Source organism: Microtus pennsylvanicus, chromosome 5 (genome assembly GCF_037038515.1).
Source record: "Microtus pennsylvanicus isolate mMicPen1 chromosome 5, mMicPen1.hap1, whole genome shotgun sequence".
Classification (NCBI taxonomy): Eukaryota; Metazoa; Chordata; class Mammalia; order Rodentia; family Cricetidae; genus Microtus; species Microtus pennsylvanicus.
In genome coordinates this window covers 114,186,715-114,207,765 of record NC_134583.1, presented here as the reverse complement: position 1 = coordinate 114,207,765, position 21,051 = coordinate 114,186,715, and the positions used below count along the sequence as shown (strand labels likewise).

The 21,051-nt window shown below is 44.1% G+C and overlaps 1 protein-coding gene across 3 annotated transcripts in view; it reads left to right on the top strand.

The window, feature by feature from the left end:
• Positions 1-21,051, top strand: part of Pank1 (pantothenate kinase 1) — a 60,608-nt gene that overhangs the window by 17,195 nt on the left and 22,362 nt on the right. For all 3 annotated transcript variants that reach the window (XM_075973886.1, XM_075973888.1, XM_075973887.1), the window contains exon 2: positions 18,948-19,300. In XM_075973886.1, coding sequence (XP_075830001.1) covers positions 18,948-19,300 — 353 coding nt within the window. The remainder of the gene's footprint in view (positions 1-18,947; positions 19,301-21,051) is intronic.

The following is a 21,051-nucleotide window of genomic DNA, read 5'->3' as shown; positions in this document are numbered from 1 at the left end:
TTGACGGCTGCTGTACTGCTGCAGGCTTGGATTGGATGGATTGCCAGAGCCCTGTGGTAAGCATCCTCCCAACTGTTATGAGCAGACCTGTAGTTCTCGGCCTGCAGGGAGATGTCAGCGGTAACTGAGTTAGTAGCACATGCTCCATCCAGCACACCACTTTAGCACGTGTGTGCAGCAGTTTCATTGACATTGTAGTCAAGGGGTAGGCATTTCTAGTTGGCCACTGCTCTGACTTTGGCTGAGGTCAGTTACCTAAGAAGTAAATGTGTAACCTGCCAGGCCTTGGATAGTGCTCTCTTCGTATTGGAACATTTGCTGAAAGGCTTAGGTAACTTCTGATTTTTATGTTTATCATGAACAGAGTGAGGAGTTGTTAAATATTTTTAGATTTCAGCTTTGTATGGAAGACTTTCTGTAAGCCTTTCTGTGCTGCGGAATCAATTCTGAGTCGATTTCTGAGGGGGAAAAAAGAGGCTGTTCAGAAACATTTAGGATTTGCACCTATTCTGTAAATTGGGATTCTGCTTGTAGTATGTAAGCCGATAGAGTACACACATGGGTTGCCAGGCATGGGACCTCATGCCTCTAATTGCAGCGTGAGACACTGAGGCAGGGGGATTACTGTGAATTTGAGGCCTGTCTGGGTTACAGAGTGTGATCTTGTCTCAAATAAACAAACCAATAAATATAAATATAAAAACAAACAGGTGCTGGGATTCATGAAAATGAAGCTGTTCCATGAGACAATTTCTTGCCTTTATTCTGCTCAAATCAGTGTCATTATTCTTGGTCATTGCGGTTCTAGTTGCTTTTCTGTTATGGTAATAAAATGCCAGGACCAAGGGCAACATAAAGAAGAATCCGGTGTGGCTTATGGTTCTGGAAGACTACGGTCCATAATGGCATGCTGGCTGGAGGGGAAAGCTGTGTGATGATGTTTCATCCCTACTCAGGAGGCAGACAGAGCAGGAAGTGGGCAAGGCTATAAACCTTCAACTGCCCCTGAGTTCCAAATACAGAAGCCAATGGGAGGCATTTCTCATTGAGACCACTTAGCTTTAAGTGTTGTGATATGATTTGTATGTTCGTACAAAGGAGCATTACTTTTATCTATCATATGTGGGCTTCAGGAGTAAGATGGAGCAAAAGAATTTTAAAGCAAGAGCTTGGAAATATTTACCTTCTTTTGTCTGTTTTTCCTTCTTTGGATGGGTGTACTTTATCACCAGCCTGGCCTCAAACTCAAGAGTCTCTTGCCATAGCCCCTGAAGTACTTGGAGTGTAGACGTTCATTGATCACTGCTATGCTCAACAGGAAGCACTTCCTTCCTTCCCTCCCTCCCTTCCTTTCCTTCTTTCTTTTCTCTCTCTCTCTCTCTCTCTCTCTCTCTCTCTCTCTCTCTTTCTTTTTTTTTTTTTTTTGAGGCCGGGTTTCTTGTAACTCAGCCTGGCTTTAAACTCAATAATCAGTCAAAGAAGACCTTGAATTTTGATCCTCCAGAGTACTGGAATGGCAGGCATGCATCACCCACCATGTCCTGTTTTTTTTTTCCACTGCTGGTACTCAAAACTGGGACCTCATGCATGCTAGATAATCACTGTTGCAACTGAGCTGCATCTCTAGCCTTGCAAGCCCTTTCTTTATTTCTGTCTGTCTGTCTTTGTGACAGAGTCTACATAGCTCTAGCTGCTCTGGAACTCACCATGTAGACGGGGCTATTCTGGAGCTCATAGAGATCCTCCTGTTTCTGCCTGCTAAGTGCTGGGATTAAAGATGCGCACCACTATGCCTGGCTGCTGCAAACACGTTTAAACAGCCAAATGGTGGGAAGTATATGGAGTGAGAGATGCTCATGTGTCTTAGGGGTCTAATTTTTTAGCTTTGTTTTTTTTCCTGTCTGTATTATGCGTTGAACCCAGAACCTTGTACCTGCTAGGTAGCTCTCTACTCTACCCTTCAAAGTCACTTTTTGTTTGTTTTTGAGACAAAGTCTGTATAGTTCAAGATGGCTTTGAGCTTTCAGAGATCTGCTTGCCTCTGCTTCATGAGTGCTATGATGAAAGGCATGCAACTTGCTCGAAGTCACATTTTAACAGACTTGTTTTTCTCCTTTGTCTGTATTCGGACATAATGGTTTGAGACTTCAGAACACTGGAACTTAGCGGCTGAGAAGCATGGACCCCCATTCCTTCTGAGAACATCAGTAAGTTTGGTTTATTCTTGAGCGTGTCAGCAGTGAATGGTGGACAAAGTTGAATCTCTTTTGCCTCAACTTTTAGAAAGAACCAAAAATATACTTAGTCTTTTTTTTTTAAAGATACGGAAACTACTTCCTGTTTTAGGAAGACTTTTTTTTTTCAAAAAAGACTAGAATTTAGCATATGTACTTTAAAATTATTTACTATACAATGTTTGCATTTAATATATACAGTTCTGTGGTATTCTGTGTTAGTATTGTGCAACCGGTACCATAATTTCAGAACATTTCATCATCTTCCAAAACACTTAGTAGCAGGCACTCCTCCTATCTTTCCATAGCCTCCAACCTTAAACAGTCACTCATCTATTTTCTGTCTTTTTGGTTTTGTTTGTTTTTTAGTTTTTGTTTGTTTGCTTGATTGGTTCTTTTTGCTTCTGCTTTTTCTTTTCAAAACAGGGTTTCTCTGTGTAGCCCTGGTTGTCCTTGGAGGTTTTTTTTTTACTCCTTCACACGCGGTCTCTGTTCATTGGATGCTTTCCCATGGCAGTGCTCACCGTTCGTACATGTTACAAGATCTCTCAGCATTTTATCGCCTTTCTGTTGCTCTGTGTTATATTATTATAACACATGTTATGGATTCGCGTTCATCAGTTGGTAGCCATTTGGGTTGTTTCCACCTGGGAGATGATAATGGAGCAATGAGCACTCTTCTCATCCTCTCCAACACTTGTTGCATCTCTCTCTCTCTCTCTCTCTCTCTCTCCCTCCCTCCCTCCCTCTCTCTCAGTGCCCTCCCACTGGGTTTGAGAAACTATTTGTTATTGTTGTTGTTTGGTTTTTATTGGCATTTCCTAGAGATGGACATCTTATGTATGTATTGCTGTCTAGAGCACTTAAACCCTTCAGACATTAACATCCAGTTTTCTAAGTTTGAGTCCCTTATCCAGTTAAAGTATGTTTCTGCCATGGCTTTAAAAGTGCTAAACTTTTGCTAGGTGGTCACAAGCTTTAAGAGGCTGACTGACCTCCAGGTACTGAAGATTGGTTTTAATTAAATAGCATTTAGGTCTCAGGCAATGTGGATTTCATCCCTTCTTTCTAAATTATCTTTAATTAATCGTTAGTCTTTGAGACTTAGGAAGAATGTAAGTGAAGGGGGACATATGCATTGCTATGTCTAAATTTTGTTTGCTGCAGTATCTTTCCCTGTCTAGGAAAACAAACAAGTAAGGACCCTATTCAGTGACTAAATGGCAGAACGCACTTGTTCCGAGCTATATGAGGTACATGCTTATGACTTTGTCCTTAATCTTGCATTGCCACAAGAGCAGTCGAACACTCTTCTTCCTTCTCCCTGTGACCCCAGACAAGCTTTAAAGATTTGCTAGACTTTTATAGTTGATGCTGAAAGAAATGAAAGAAGCTTATTTTTGGCAGACTTGTTCTGCTCGGTGGTGCTACCTAGCAATGCTATTCCTTCTGGCACCTCTTTAATTATCTACTCTGTGACATTAAATTATCAGTAGCATCCCTAGAGTAAACCAGCATTCTCTAGTGACTTGTACAGACAGAAAGCTAAACCTCTTGGTGGTTTAAACTGGGATTTGTCTAAGCAGATAATGAGATTACCATCTTGAGCCCTAGCACGAGGCTTTAAGAAGCTGAAGGAGTTCTATACCTTGGTAGACTCTAATCAGCTCTGGTGGGTAAGTTGGGCACATTAAAGACAGTCACACAAGTGCCTGGTTGACATGTCCCTTGGTATATCTGCATGTGGTCAAATAATGGGATTCTTGTTTCATCCAGAGACTAATTTTAATTAAGAAAATGAGGTGTTGTGTGACTTTTCCTGGGGAGACGTTATTATCCTAAGATACAGCATCAACCACAGACCCAACAAATGATTTGACCAAACTCTAGCCCAATGAGCCAGTTGAGTTTATTGGGGTTACCTCCAGGAGCTTGGGTGACTCAGCAGCAGCTTCGTAGTTTACAGACCCATCAGGAAAGAGTGAAGACTCGTGAAAGTTGTGTCCTAGAACACCATGGAGTCAGCGCATGGAAAAAATCTCCTTCGTGCCCATGAATAATTGCCGCATCTGTAGCCTTCGTGAGGGGCCATGTGCATCTTTTGACTTTTAGGAACGTCCTTAGTTAGGAGCCTGCCTCCTTCCCCTAGGAGGGACTGTTTAAATTTGGAGGAGCGAGCTGCACAATATGGTATCAGGAAGGTTGATATCCGTCTTCTGTTGCCTCTAAATTGGGCAGAACCGACGGCTTCTTGGTGAGAAGTAAAGGTGTTGGCGGCGACTGTCGGTTACTGTTTCGCACAGTCTCCCTCCAGACAGCCCAAGAACGCTAATGTAGAATAGGACTTGGATTCAGTCAGCCTCCCCTACCTGCCTCCTTAAGACCTGGAGTGGAAATGCAAGGATTGACAGACAGCATGGGTATTGTGGAGATGAGGTCACTGGAGCGACCTCTCTTTTTTATTCTGTGACTAGTCTTGTCTGTGACTTCTGTCATAAGGGTGGCACTGAGTCTCCAGGACCTTAGGACTAAAAACTGCTCTTTGTGGGCACTTGTTTGGTTTGAGTTTTACTAGCCCAGGCTGGCCCCAAAGACCACACACTGATCCTCCAATCTCAGTCTCTGTGTGAGATTTACCCAGTATGAGGATTACAGGTGTGAACTGAGAAATGTTTTGTAAACTTTTGAGTTTGGTATGTTTGGATCACCCCCAGTTCCATCTTGCTTCTGTCTCATCCAAATGCAGGGATGAAGGGAGCCTTAGCTCATGGTTTCCCTTGCCCCTGCAAGAGCATCTTACTTTTTAAATCTTAATCTCAAGACACAGGGGTTTTTGTTGTTGTTTGAAATGTTGATATTTCAGCTTGTTTTAATTTCATGTGGTTATCTGTGTTAGGGTCAGCCAGATGGGCTGCAAATCAAAGAACTGTGCACCGACATGACCTAAATACTTGAGTACTGTTGCCAGAGCTGGCTTCCTTAGGAAGAAATGCACGCTTACCTCTACCATGGTCATTGCTGAGAGAGAGAGGAGACATCAAGGGAATTTAATTATAAGACTTTCTGAACTGCAACCCTGGGGTTAATCAAGCATGATGTCTAGAACTTCAAAATCTGGATTTTAAATCTGAAAATCACTTGCAGCACTCATGAAGTCAGTCGTTCGTGAAGAAATTTGTTAGGAAGCAGTTAGGTGTGTCCTGGGAACAGCGGCGTCTACGGGTCACTGGTGTGCGCTGCTCTCAGCTGTCAGCAGCAGGGCTCTGTCCTCAGAGGTGCCAGGAGCAGCAGCTTGATCACGTGCCAGCATCTCACTGAAGATGAGCTCCAGCTTTTTAGACCGCTCATCTGGAGTCAGCTAGTGTAGTAAGTAGTTCTGAACTCGAGTGAAGGGACCCCTTGTTGGAAACATGTCCTGGGCAGTGCTCCAGCCCCAGGGAACCCAAATCTCTAGACGATGGCCTGGCAGTCTGTACTCTTTGTTTTTATTTTTATTTATTTATTTTTTTATGGCGCTGTGGATTGAACTGGCCTCGTGGGCGGTGGGCAAATACCCTACCACTACTCACATTTCTGTTCTGGCGATCCATATTTTTATAATATGCCTTAGGTGTTTTGTTGGTTACTTTGTTTGTTTGTTTTTGTGAAGTTTGGTAAGTTTGAGAAACCGCATGGGTGAATATGGCCAGTCACTTAGAAAAGAAACTGTAATTAGGGCTAGCCAAATGGCTCAACCAGCAAAGGCGTGTCTCTCAGGCCTGGCAACGTTCCTTCAATCCGTAGGATCCACAGTGAAAAGAGAGAATGACTCCCCCATAGCTGTCCTCTGCCCTTGACAAGTGTGCCATCCCACGAAGTCATTGCTTCCCGCCACCACACACAAATAAGACATCCTTGCTTTCGAGTGCAGTTGTACAAAACACCGAAGTCGAGGTTGCTTTAAGGAAACATGATTGTAAATAAGCCCCAGAGATCCAGTTTCAATTCCAAGTGTGCAGTCGACTGTGGCGTGGGAGTCATTTCTGCTGCTGAGGTTACACAGGCAACAAAATGTGAAGAGGCCAGCTTTTGTGGGCTCCAGGCCAACCCGCCTTTGTTTGTCCCTTTCACCAATAAAACAATAAAAGGGTAATGTATTTTATGACTATGTCAGCAGAGAGGAATGTGTTAACATTATCTGTACTACATTGCCTTCAACCCACAAGTTCATGTTTTTGCCTGGTGTGGTGGCACAGGCCTATACTTCCAGCACTCGGGAGGCAGAGGCTGGTTGATTTCTGTGAATTTCGGATGAGCCTGAACTACATAGCCGGTTCCAAGCCAGCCAGGGGTACCCAGTGAGACTGTGTCTCACACAGAGAGGTGGGAGGGGAGAGGGGTGTGTGTTTATGGTTTCTTTCGATTTATTTTGTTTGTCGTTTGAGAACTGCACCATGTGGCTCAGGCCAGCCTTGAACTAAGTATCCCAAGCTGGCCATAACTCATGGTAGCTCTCTTACCTCCGCCTCTCAAGTGCTGAGATGACAACTGTGTGCCACTGTACCTGGCTCTCCTGATTTTTAAAGGGACTAATTAATATTAACCCACAACCTCCACCCCTGCTTTTGTGACAGGAACTTGCTCTGTGCTGCGGGCTGGCCTCAAGATCATGGTCCCCCTTCCTCAGTTCACTAAGTACTGAGATTACAGGTGTGCAACACCGCACCTGGCTTCTCTGCCATGTTTGATAGCTAGTGCCCAGTGGGTTGTAACTTTGACGTGGAGGCCGTTATGGGTAGTAAATGAAATGTTGAATTGATTTCCATGGGAAACCAAAGATCGGCTATCGCTACTTGAAGCAAAGTTAAAGCAGTTTCTTTTCTTTTATACCATGACAGAGATGGGACTTAGAAAGACCTCAGATTATGAAGTTTAACTGTGTTAATTCTAAAAATCAGAAGGTGTCAGAAAATTCCGGAGAAAGGATCACCCTGTTCTATGACCCGTGGCTAACAGTGATTCTAGGCTGGCTTTCTGTAATTGCTCAAGGCCAGTTTCATCCATCGACAGAACTGCAATTGTACAGCGTGTGCTGCTTAATCACCCTCCTTGACCCTAACTGGAACTTTCTTTTAATGCCCTTAAGTTCTGTCCAACAAAATTATTTTTATTTTATTTTGTGTATGAGTACTCTGCTTGCATGTATGTTTGTGTACCATGTGCATGCCTGGTGTCCATAGAAACCAGGAGATTCCCTAAGACTGTTGTTAGAGGGTGTAAGCTGCCAGGAGGGTACTAGGAACTGAACATGGGTCCTCTAAACGAGCCCCAAAGAATCACTTCTCCAGTCCCCCCCCATCAAATTATTTAAATAAGGATGTATTGTTTCTTTGTACTAATGGATAATCATTTCTTTTTCCAGCCCTGAATTTTTAAACATTGATGCTTCAAGTTTTTTGTCTTTTAATTGCCAGGGATCAAACCTATAGCCTTCTACATACTAGGCAAGTGTTTTGTAGTCAAGGTACATTTTCGCCATATTTTGAAAATTTTATGCTAATTTCTTTGGACACATAATAATGTCCTTAGGGTTAGAATGAAGGTGTCAAAGGTTGAAGAATCTGGAGCTTTTTAATACAGATTTCTGAATAGCCCTACTGTGGAACTCCTTGAACCAATAGCATTTAAGATACCAGCCCACTTTGGGCGTGGACTCATGTACTATAAATGCAGATGAAAATTGGCTGCTGGATTCGATTCCATTCGATTCCAGTTCCCAGCACACACAGAGGATTGCAGATCACTATTCTTTCTCTGAGTTTATCCCCAGGGAAATACACCCTTGTTATACTCCATTCTGGGCTGTTGTGGAGCTCTTTTGTACACCAACCTAGCCCCGTGGGAAAGATTGCACCAGTTTACCTTCCCATTGGTGGTACATATACCCTTGACAGCATTGACAGTCACTCTATGACTACAGTTTAAATTTAGACAATCTGGCATGCATTAACTTGAGAGAAACACTGACTCTGGTGTCTTTGTAAAGAGAATTTAAAGCTTGACAGATCTCTCTGTACAATAATGGGTCTCTTCAGTGTTACGAAAACCCTTTATTAAATTCTAACGTCCTTATAGATGGAGTTTTTGAACCCTTGGTTTCACACTGTTGACATATGGCTTTGGAGTGCTTAGCGTGTGTGCATTTGGGATGGTGGCGTTTAAGAACTAGACCTCGTACATGGTAGAAATGTACTTTGCCACTGTGCTGTATCCCCAGCATACAATTTTGTTGTCCATGGGGCTCTTTTTTTTTTTTTGACTTGTAGAAGTCCTATTCAGTATTGAACTCAGTCGCCTGTCTGATGTGTGCAGCAATCACCTCTGGCTGCTGATCCAGCTTAACAGCCCATAGCGTGATCCTAACTTAACTGCTTAATTCTTTGAAAGAATTGTCACTGTCCAAGGCCACTAGATCAGGTACATGCCCAAAGGAGTAACTGCTCATACAGGTGTCTAATTACAATTAGGAAGAATATAGGAAGATACGTGCATTCTGATGTGTTTGGTGTCACTGGGTGAGCATGTAGAAATCCATACGTACTAAGGTGGCTATACTGTCACTTAGGTGCTATTCTCAGGGGACCACCATCATTGACCAAAAATTTGTGTTGTTGGCGCTTAGAGAGTGTTGCCTCACTAAGACACTTAAATCTCTGTGGTCAACTAGAGGGAGTCTCAGATTTTCCCTTAGTTCTTTATCCTGTGAAGTCAAGAGGAAATTGTTGGGTTTTTTTTCTCGCCAGACTCCCTTATATCTTTAAAATTGCTTCTGAAGCCAGTAGGAACCTTTTTCTAGTTTTTATTGTTGCTTGTTTTCTTGTCTTTGATATTTATGTTCACTCTGTACCCTTAACATTTACCACAGAAATCAAATCATCTCAGATGATCCTAGTATTCAAAAAGACTTTAAGGAACAACATTGAAACCAGGAGTGGTGGTGCATGCTTTTAATCTCAGCACTTGAAGGAGGCAAAAGGATCAGGAGTTGAAGGCCATTCCTGGCTATAGTTTAGAGATAGTCTGGGCTACAGACTCTATCTCAAATAAAAGAGAGAAGTAGCAAAGGGGACTGGGAGGAAAGAAAAAGAAAAGGAGTCTTTGTTTTAAGCTAATGAAGCAGAACCAGTTACCTTTAGGCAGTATGAGATAGTCAAGTGGACCAGAGAGAGAGAGAGAGAGAGAGAACAGGTTTCAAGAATCAAGGCCAGTTACAATGGGCCAGCTGGATAGTGTCTGTGAGACCTTTGCCCTCTGGGAAACACATGCTAAACACTATTGTTATTAAATATTGTTGAATATGCTTGCTTTTAATACATTGCTTCTAATGCAGTTAGTTGTATTAGACTAAGCTGTAAGCAAGGATGGCTTCTGACAAGCCTGTCCTATTTCAAGAAAGAGATCCCAGACTATCCTGTAGACAGAGATAGCCAAGACCACTGCTGCTATTTATTCCTTTGTAGCTATGACACCAAGGACAGCTCTGTGCAGTTGACAGCACTTGAGACATCAAAGTCAGAGGTAGTAATACCCGTTGTTAATGATGTCCAACGGTCAGTCAAGATCAGCCACTAAGAAGCCATCGAGTTTAATTAACAGTTAGCAAGACACCTTCAAGGTCAGAAGATAGTAATGCTGGCCAAGTGACTAATAGCTAGCAGGTAGTTAAAGTCTAAGACGGACTGGGGTGCCATCTGTAACCAGCCTTGACAGGGTGGTAACATATGAGTAACACATACTCATCAACCTGGTTGGGTTAGGAGGACATGCATAGAGAATGTAGATCCTCCATTGTTCAGTCCATGATATCCCAGAAAATTAACCAGTTTTAACAGAGGTTTTCCTCTGAATTTGTCCAGTTTCTGTCATTGCCTACAAAAACCCCAGACAAAGGAAATTCAGCAGCCTGTTTTTCTCTTTGAAATCTTTCTCTCATTCACAGGACTTTGTCTCCCTTTCTTAGTTCAGTTAACTTGATTTCTCACTTTTCTATAATAATTTTCTTCAAATTTATTTATTTTATGTCTATGAGTGTTTTGCCTGCATGACTGTATGTGCACCCCAAGCCTGCCTAGTGCCAGTGGAGGTCAGGAGACAGCATTGGATCCTCTGGAATTGAAGTTACAGGTGGTTGCTTCTGCCACGTGGGTGCTGGGAAGCAAACCAAGGTCCTGTGGAAGAATAGCCAGTATTCTTAGTCCAGTTCCTCTGTAGATCATTCTCCATAAAGCCTGCGTTCATTTTGAATACTTGTTGAGAGTCCACATCATTAATCGTCAGTGTGGGAGACAATGAACTTAGAGCTGCCGTCCTAGGATGATCTTTGATGCCGACGTATGTCCTTGGGTCATGCACAGCTGAGCCGCATAAGGTCCCAAGGCTTAAAAAGCTCTGACATCACCTACGTACTGTCAAAAGGTGTTTAAAATTCTTGCCACAGTGATTGGAGTGCAGTTTCAATTCATAGTTTGAGCCACTATCAGATCGACCGTCCTGGTTTGTTTTTGAAGAAAGTTTAGGAAAGAAGTGAACGTTAACCGGACTTACCTTTTAATAAGTCACCCACCACACACTTCCCAGGAGTGGTGACAAGCCCCGTGTCTAATTCTGCTGAAGAAAGAGACTTCTCAGGACAACAAGCAGCCAAAGATTTGATGCAGGAGTCAGTTCAGGCAAGCACGATAGTTTGCCTAAGTGTTTCCCAAATGTTCCCACGTGGAGGCTTGGTTGCACAGGTATGTTGGTCGGAGGTGGAAGAACCACTAGGTGGTGGGACTTAAGCTGAAGGTCTAATGCCATTGGATTCATTTCCATAAAGGAGGTTGTGAAATCCTGGTCACTGCTTCTTCTCTGCCATTTGTTTCCTGGTTGATAGAGTGATCATTTTGAATTGGGTGGCTTACATCTTCAGAGGTTTAGTCCATTATTACCATCGTGTGACATGGTGGTGTGCAGGCAGACATGTGTTCAAGAAGCAGATGAGAGTAGTACGTCTTAGCTTGATAGCAACAGGAAGTGGTCTGACACACTGGGCGTGGCTTGAGAATATATGAAACCTCCCCAAAGCCCACCCCCACAGTGACACACTTCCTCCAAGAAGGCCATACCTATTACAACAAAGCTACACCTCCTAATAGTGCCACACCCTATGAGCTTATGGGAGCCAGTTACATTTAAACTACCACATATGTCAAAAAGAGTCCTAGCTGGAGGGATGATTTACTGTAATCCTGACGACTTGAGACCCAGGGCACACATGGTGGAAAGAGAGAGCTGACCCTACAAGTTGTTTTCTGACCTACACATGCACACAAATACATGTGTTAAATTTATTTTAATTTTAAAAAGGCAATTGGCTGGAGAAGTGACTCTGGATAAAAGAGTTTATTGGGACAGGCGGTAGTGGTGCATGCCTTTAATCTCAGCACTCGGGAGGCAGAGGCGGGTGGATTTCTGTAAGTTCAAGGCTAGCCTGGTCTGCAAGAGCTAGTTCCAGGATAGGCTCCAAAAGCTACAGAGAAACCCTGTCTCGAAGAGAGAGAGAGAGAGAGAGAGAGAGAGAGAGAGAGGGAGGGAGGGAGGGAGGGAGGGAGAGAGAGAGAGAGAGAGAGAGAGAGAGAGAGAGAGAGAGAGAGAGAGAGAGAGAGGAGAGAGAAAGAGAGAGAGAAGAATATTGGTCTTTCAGATGACCCATATTTAATTCTGAGCACTCACGTCAGATTACTCACAGCTGCCTGTAATATCAGCTTCAAGAGGTCCTATGCTCTTGGCCCCCACAGACACACACTCACATACATGCACGATTAAAAATAAAGTACTTTTTAAACAAGGCAAGTCTCTATCGAAGGGTGACAGGGACTCTACTGTGACTCATCTTCAGTCTGAGACCCAGATGACAGAGCAACCTGAGTCTTGCTATTTTGGCTAAGGGTGCTGCAGTGTTTCCAGCCATCTATGCCCCGTTGCCTGGAAAGCACACACCTTGACAGCTCAGTAGCCTCATTAGGAACATGGCCCAGGTCAATTATCAAATGGCAGGAGTTGCTGTCTTACCTCATTGTGCCTAAAAGGAAAATACCAGAATTATCTGGTCAGTAGCACAAGTGACTGCCACAGTGCGCTCTTCTGATGACCAGATATTTGTCTTGCAGATGAAATACATCCAAATCTTCTTCAAAGGAGATTGTTCCAGTGTCCTGGCTAGTCACAGCATCCAGATGATGCCTAATTAGGGCTCTAAATTAGGGGATATGAAGTCATTCTAAATCAACTTGGGTGTGATCCCTATTGACTTAGAGCAGTGGTTCTCAACCTTCCTAATGCTGCGACCCTTTAATACAGTGCCTCATGTTTATGGGTGGTGATTCCCAACCATAAAATCATTTTCACTGATACTTCATAACTGTAATTTTGCTACTGTTACGAGTTGTAATGTAAATATCTGTGTCTTCCTATGGTCTTAGCCAACACCCCCCCCCCGAGGGGATCACAAACCACAGGTTGAGAACTGCTGATTTAGAGACTTCTGAACTAAAGACAAGCTGTTTGTTCTCCATACTCCTCCCTTTGTGTACTAAGGTAGAAAAACAAAGTTCAGAAAAGGCAGCACACACTGCTGTGCTGTTTTGGAAGGAGTGGATGGAGTCCCTCTGTAGCCACTTCAAAATATAGACGGGATTCTGCAACCCTGTTAGATGCTCTGCCCCAGGTGGAGAATGTCCCTTTCTGGTTTCCATCTGCGCTCCTCAGCCCTACCACTAGCCCTTCTTCGCCTCCGACGTCACCTTAATTAGGTAGCAGTTGCAGAGGCTGTTGTTCAGAGTTAAGATGCCTGGAGAGGCTAACCCACTCACAATGGCGCTGCCCCCTGATTGTGCGGGTTCAGGCCCATGGGTCCCCAGCTGTACACCTTTTCAAGATGAATCAGCTTCGTAACTCTTTCCACAGCCCTGCAGCAAAGCCGCACCTTTCCTTCCGACACCCTCCTTCCTTGTGTGTGCTCTGTGACAGGTAATTTCTGCAGAGAGTGTTGAGTGCTAACTGAACTTTCTCAGGAAGAGGCTATTTCGGGTTGGTTGTCACCAGGTGGTTTTCCCCTGCTCCGCAGACCTAACTCTTAGCCAGAAGCAAGACGGGCATGTTTAGCGCATAGTTTTGTATTAATAATACACCTTCAAAGTGCCCTTTCCTTCTTCAGCAAAAACCGAGTGGCACAAGCTGAGCTTGCCCAGAGGCATTTTAACCCTTCAGACGGTTATTCCCTGACTTAGAGGTAAACACGGCCCAAAGTGTGCCCATCATTCTTCCTTAATTATGCCTTTAAACTGAGCATGGTCAAGAATATGTCCACCCCTAAAGTGGTTTGCTTAGAGAGGGGGCATTATTTCGTTTTGTTTTGTTGTTTTGAGTCAGGCCGTGAATTTCTGGTCCTCTGTCTCCACCCCGCCAGTGTTGGGATTCCAGGCATGCGCCACCCCGCGTTTCCACTCTCACACCTGGCATGAGTTCCTGCTTTGCATTCCACCGAGTTCGGTTATTGACCACACCCTCTTTTCTTCCCTGTTGTTAAACCAGGCAATTATTTTCTGACTTCATTCCCTCTCACCTTTACAAGTACAGCCAGTGGTAGCCGGTAACATTTGACTTTCAAGTCTCAGCTCAGACCTCAGGTATATTAGTTATCTGTCATTCAAATCGCCACAGGAAATTGTTTTACCAATTGTTTACCAGTCTCCCAGATCTGCTTCTCGCTCCGGGGCCTGATCTTTCACCTCACCGTGTTATTACACTTGAACTGGTTTCTTTCTTTCTTTCTTTCTTTCTTTCTTTCTTTCTTTCTTTCTTTCTTTCTTCCCCCCCCTCTATCTTTCTTTCTTTCTTTTCTTCTTCCCCCCCCTCTCTCTCTTTCTTTCTTTCTTTCTCTTTCTTTCTTTCTCTTTCTTTTTCTTTCTTTCTTCCCCTCTCTTTCTTTCTCTCCCTCCCTCCCTCCCTCCCTCCCTCCCTCCCTCCCTCCCTCCCTCCCTCCCTCTCTCTCTCTCTCTCTCTCTCTCTTTCTTTCTTTCTTTCTTTCTTTCTTTCTTTCTTTCTTTCTTTCTTTCTTAGAGAGGGTTTCTCTGTGTACCCACACTGGCTGGCCTCAAACTCACAGAGATCTGTTTGCCTCTGCCTCTCAAGTGCTGGATTTAAGCCATGTGCCACCACCGCCCGGCTCAGCTCTCTCTGCTGTGAAGAGCAAAGGTTTATTTATAAATGCTGTCAACAGGTAGACTCACAACAGTTGAAATTACTGATTTTTTGGTTTATTTATTTCATGTCCACATGTTTATGTGCATGTCAGGGGGCATACATGGAGGTCTGAGGTCCATTTTCTCTTTTCTTGTGTGGGTTCCAGGGCTCTCATTCAGGCTCAGATACCTTCACGTGCTGAGCTTTCTCCCCAGTTTAAGGTTTCTAAGCTTAATTGGCTTTGTTTTCAATTTTAGCAATTTTCCAGTGGGCCAACCAAAGATGTTTGGTACGGACAGAAAAGGCCTGGAAAGCAGAGTCAATAAAATGTAAATCAATCAGTCATTAGAAAGGTATTTCCTTTATGGCAGGGAAGGGGAATCAGCATAGAAAAATAATTTATAGCATGAAGCCATTTCTTTCTTTGATATTTTGTTTCTTTTTCTCGGGGAAGGATCTCAGGAATCCTAGCTGGTCTGGAACTCACTGTATAGCCTACGCTGGCCTATAATTTGTAGCAATCCTCCTGTCTCAGTATCCAAGGTGAGGACTATAGATAGGAGTCCCTACTCATAGCTAGGTTGCTTCTTTGTGTAAGGATTAAAAGTGGGGTGTGGGGTGGAGGATTCTAGCAGAAGCTGGCTTGTTTGGGGTGGGGTGCAGTTCCTGGTATTTTTCTAATCTAGATTTTTCAGGAGGTCAGACCAATCAATAGCTTAGTTTCAGATGGGTGTGAATGACTCCACAGAGTTAGTTTGGTCTTTTGGGGAGTAGGGGAAGTGCTTAGTCCAAACAGTGGTCTCCTGTTTTTATTTAACACTTGTTTATGGAAGTGTTCTTGTGAAATCCAAACATGGTCTCTTATTATTGATTCCTCTGGTTTATTCTCACTGACCTCCTCCTCCTTCTCTGGGGATTTAGCTCAGGGCCTTGCTCCTGTCACACAGGCTACTTACCTCTGAGTTATATCAGCCTTTGTTTTGTTTCTGTTGTACCATCTGGTTTGGGGAGGATAGTAAGGAGTGAATGCTAGCATTCTGTGTCTAGGATGGGCATGGCTTCTGGTAGGCCTACTAGTTCAGCTGAGTTTATCCACATATCTGGGCATCCATCTGTGGCGTGGGGGGGGGCGTTGGCGGCGGCACGGGACGTTCTTTCTTCCTTCCCCTTCTCTCCTATCTCCATTGACAGGGTGGCTCTGAGGAAAGCTTCGGTTCAGGCAGATCTAGCTTTCAGGAAGAGGAGTATGAGTATACACACACCTGGAAAAGCGTTGCAGTGCGCAGAAGAGGATTGCTGTGTGCATGGCGGTAGAAAAGCAGGCCGTGTGGGCAGACTCAGCCGTAAGGGTCTGAGGCAGGAGGCTCAAGAGTTTCAGATCAGTGTGGGCTACAGGACAAGACCTTATCTCAACCACCCCTTCTCTAACAATGACTCCTTTTCTGTGCTCCACTTCCCATCATCCTAGGGATAGAATGTAGGGCCTTTCTTGTTCATTCGAGGTCCGTGCCATGCTCTTGAACAAACAGCCTCAGTCTCCCTTCCTGACTCCTTCTCCCCCGTCTCCAGGTCCTAGAACAGTTTCCTCCTTAAATTAATGCAGTCCTTCCAATCTTTGTTCTTTTTTACCTTAGCCCAAAGTGCTCATCAAACATTGTACTGAATTTTTGTAACACTACACATTTTTCCTGTCATTTTGATGCTTTGGTCCAAAGGCTTCTGAATAACTTGCAGAATGTTCAGGAATCTCTTGCTGTGCCTTTAAGAGTCAGTCATTTTCAGTTGCCTGTGCTTAGCAAGATTTAACCAAATAAAAGGTTTTGAGGGGGCTCTTCCTCCTGTCATTCTGTCTCCCATGTTTGCTGAATTCTTCCAACTGCTGATTGCACTAAAAGCAGCCAGAATATAGTCTCATTCCCTCTGTCTAGCCTTTGTCTGGGTCGCCACTCCTTCCGTGTCTGTCACTTTATCAGATCTAAGGTCTCCTGTCCTTTCTGCCTGCTCACATCCATTAACGTAGGAACTGGATGTCTCTCATCCTTCTTTGATTCCTCTGGGTTTTTTTTGTTTTGTTTTTTGTTTTTAAAAAGGAAAAGGCTGAGGATGTGGCTCAGTTGGTAGAGCCCTTGCCTAGCATGCACGAGAACCTAGGTTCAGTCTCCAGAGCCCCATAAACCAAGCACGGCACATCTGTAACTCCGGAACTCAGGAAGTGGAAGCTGGAGGGTCAGAGAGTTCAAGGGGATCCATGGATACACATTGAGTTTGAGGCCAGCCTGGGCTACATAAGACCCCATCTCAAAGCAAAAAGCAAATACAAAGAAGATAAGCATCTGTACCTGTCTGTGTGTACACTGCCCCGATCTTTTGCTTTTCTCATTAATGGAAATTTGGGGAAAGTTCTTCCAGTGAGATCAGGTTTCCTACTGTCTAGTGTCCCACAGTTTAGTTAGGAGTCATACTCTTCTTTTCTTTGCTAAAGGGCAGACACTTTGTTTATAGTTGTTTGAATAGTTGTGTTAATTTGGTCATTCTATTTTTAAGATCTACCTTTTTTATTTTTAAATTAATGTGTCTGTGTCTCTGTGTGTGCGCATGTGTGCTCCTGTGTCTGAGGAGGCCAGAGGTGCCGGGTCTCTTGGAACTGGGGTTCCAGACAGTTGCGATAAGTGCTGGGAACGGGAGAAGAGCAGTCTGTGCACTTAGCCCTCACTGAGCCATTGTGCCACCCCAGTTACAGGCTTATATGTACCCTGGAATACTTAGACATTTTGTTTTGTTAAGACAGGGGTCTTATTCTACAGAATCAGCTACAGCTGAGCTATAGCTCAGGCTGTCCTGGAAATCAAAACAGGCAATCCTCCTATCTCAACTTCCTGGATGCTAGGATTACAGACATTTATAGACATGTTCCACACCTGGCTTGGGCCTTTTTTTTTATGTACCTTTAGGACTGCTTGTTTGTTTGTTTTATGAGACAAAGTCTTTACATAGCTCTAGCTGTTCTGGAACTCACTATGTAGACCAGGAAACTCAAACTCAGAAAGATCCACCTACCTCTGCCTCTCATGTGGTAGGATTAGAGACACGTGACACCACACCTGGCTACTTTAGTTTCATCACGTTGTCAGAACTTCGTCAAAACTGTTATCTTTGAAATACTACACACACACACACACCATATGCTAAACAAGCACTTACCAACTGTCGAATGGATGCTTTGAGTCATAAATGAAACAGCAGTGAGGTTTAGGAAAGACTGTGTGCAGTGTAGGGATATTTTCCTTGCACACTTTTCTCTCAACCTCATGAGTAGAAAGCCAGATGATTCTGGCAACACAAAAAAGACCTTTACTAGATCCCACCACACTCAGTTGGCAAGGGTTTATAGAGACAACCTCTAGGGCCGAAACAAAAGCATTCAAAGGCGCATTTTGTTCCCAGAATCAGTCTGTCTTGTCTCCCCTCCCCTCTTCTCCTCTCCTCTCCTCTGAGGCTGTAGCCCACACTGGCCTTCAGCTTGCAATCCTCCTGCCTCAGCTTCTGTGTACTGGTGTGTATCACTGTTCCGGGCTTAGAAACTCATCCATTAATTTGGCTAAGATTTCTATAAAATGACATTTAGAGTCTATGCAAAAAAGAAAAGAAAATGTCTTCCAACATTGGACTAGCGTAGACAGGGCTTGGCAGGGTTCTTGAGTCCCCCAAGCAAAACTGAGGCTGACTTAGGAATCTGCGGAAACTTGTGCTGTCTCTCTTAATTCTCAGCGACTGTACACAACTGTGGGTACCTCAGGGCCTCTGTCTCTCTGCACCTCATTTTAGATTCGTGTAGTTGACCTGAGGCAGGCTGATCTCTGAGTTTGAGGCTAGCCTTATCTACAAAATGAGTAAAGGACAGCCAAGACTCCACAGAGAAGCCCTGTCTTGTAAAATGTTGTGAGAGGAGCGGTGGGCTGCGTTTCCTGCTGCCCCAGCTCCTGGCCGCCTGCACGGCTAGCTTTATACCCGAAATAATTACACGGAAACTGTATTCTTTTAAACACTGCTTGGCCCATTAGTTTTAACCTCTTATTGGCTAGCTCTTACATATTGATCTAACCCATTTCTAATATTCTGTGTAACACCACGAGGTGTCTTTACAGGGAAGATCTTGACCTGCGTCTGAGTCCGGTGGGAGAATTGTGGCAACTGCCTGACTCAGCTTCTTTCTCCCAGCATTCTGTTCTGTCTACTCCGCCTACCTAATTTTCTGTCCTATCAGGCCAAGCAGTTTTCTTTATTAGTTAACCAATGAAAGCAACAGATAAGATACAAGACCCACCTCCATCAGTAAAACAAAAACAACAAAGCAAAAACAAAGAAAAAGGAAATTTAATGTTGAATGCATGTCCTCATTGAATATCCCAGCCCTGAGCCTGCAGCCTCATTCTTTTCTGTTCTGCCCCCCAGCATTCCCATGGTTTGGTATGGATATTGGCGGAACCCTGGTTAAGCTGGTCTACTTTGAACCAAAGGATATCACGGCAGAAGAAGAACAAGAAGAAGTGGAGAACCTGAAGAGCATCCGGAAGTATCTGACTTCTAACACTGCCTATGGCAAAACTGGAATCCGAGACGTCCACCTGGAGCTGAAAAACCTGACCATGTGCGGGCGCAAAGGGAACCTGCACTTCATTCGCTTCCCCACCTGTGCCATGCACATGTTCATCCAGATGGGCAGCGAGAAGAACTTCTCCAGCCTCCACACCACCCTCTGTGCCACGGGAGGAGGGGCCTTCAAGTTTGAAGAGGACTTCAGAATGGTAGGTTGGGCTTGCCGTAGTGAGATCAGCCAAGCCTCTCATGTGACCACAGTCTGGGCTGCTGAGATCTAGACCATTAACCTTGGGACTTGGACTTGTCTGTGCCGTGGTTTCCTCACCTATAGGTTAACAAATATTTGACCTATTTCCTGTGGTTTCCTCACCCATATGATAAGAGATATTTGACCTGTTTCATAGTGTTGTTCCAAGACAGGTTAAATGAGGAAATGTACCTGGTTCTTATTGAGTACTTAACGTCTGTTATCTTCACTTCCAGGGCACAGGCTGGTCTTGAACTCACTCTGAGGCCAAAGATAACCCAAACTTCTGATTCTCTCACCGAGTCCTAGGGTTACATTTGTTGCCAGGATGATTTGTATGATGCTGGGATTGAACAGCTGTATCATGTCACAATAAGATAATATCTATCACCTTCAGAGACAGTACGGGTTTTTCCACAGACTCTTACTACATAATCGTGAGGCCAGTTCTATGGATATATAGACTAAGACCCACAGGAAAACTTTCTACAGCTCTAACTAAAAATGATTTACTTCTTTATACCCGTTTGCTCTCATGCATTTCTCAGTTTTGTGAGTGCCATCCAGAAGTTTCTCTTTTGGCTGGCCGTCATGGTGCTTACCTGTGATTCTAACACTTGGGATGTAGAGGCTGAAGGACCAAGGCTAGCCACTCTGCCACAAAAACATACAAAAAAACCTATATCGAAAGCATCCTCACTATTATTTATTGGTAAATTTCTTCATTGTTGAGCATCATCATTGAACAAGGGAGACACAGGTACACAGTGCTTAGTATTAGATGTGGAGAAGTAACATTTATCCCAGGTTCTCTCTCTATTTGGCAGTCCCTTGACATCTGCATTCTCATTTCTCCGTCTCTTCAGTCAAGATACTAATCTTGCCACTGACTGGCTTCATCTCTTGGGGGTAAAGTGAGAATAAAATTAAGGGACAAATGTAGGTCTATCTTGGAAAGTACAGGCTTGAACATAGGTGAAGGGAAGGTTAGAAGAGAAAGTTGGCAAGCCGGTGAGACGTGTTGTGGAATGCACCTGCGTTTTCTCACAGAACAAGTGTAATCCAGTCTTGGTAGAAAAACCTGTGATTATTGCATAGCGAACAATCATGTTGTTCATGGTGTTTAATAAAGCTGAAAGATGCAAAGTTTGCCCGTCAAAAGGTACACCGTTTCCTTCACTGATTTCAGCGGGTCATATTCTGGGGATGGCTGTGATGCCACTGATAAAATCCGGGACTTAGGCTTGAGTGCGCGCTGTACAAACTGACCCTTCAGGGGGTACTTTCAGAGGAGCTGGCTGCAGTCCTGCAGCAATAACCTGGCTAGGCTGTGTAGCTCTAGGTTTTAACCATTTTCTTCTGTGTCAGCCTTCCCTACACAGCTATAGACTTTGGTACAACCATTTACTCAAATGACTCATGGGTGGGGGCTTCTTCCCTGCTACAGGGATCCCATAACCAAACAGTTTTGAAATAAAATACAGTGAAGGAGCACGGATGGGAGAACTAAACTTAAGTCCGTAATGGGGTGGGAGCGGGTGGTTTGAACCTGAATTCTAGTTCTGTTTCTGCATTTACCTGCTCGGTGACTTTGGCTGATGTGTATTTCTGCTGTGGGCAACAGTTTCGTCATCCGCAAAACAGTAGCAGCAATGTGGGGAGAGGGGGAGGGGCATCCAGGACAAAAGAACTAGAAGGGATAATCACATT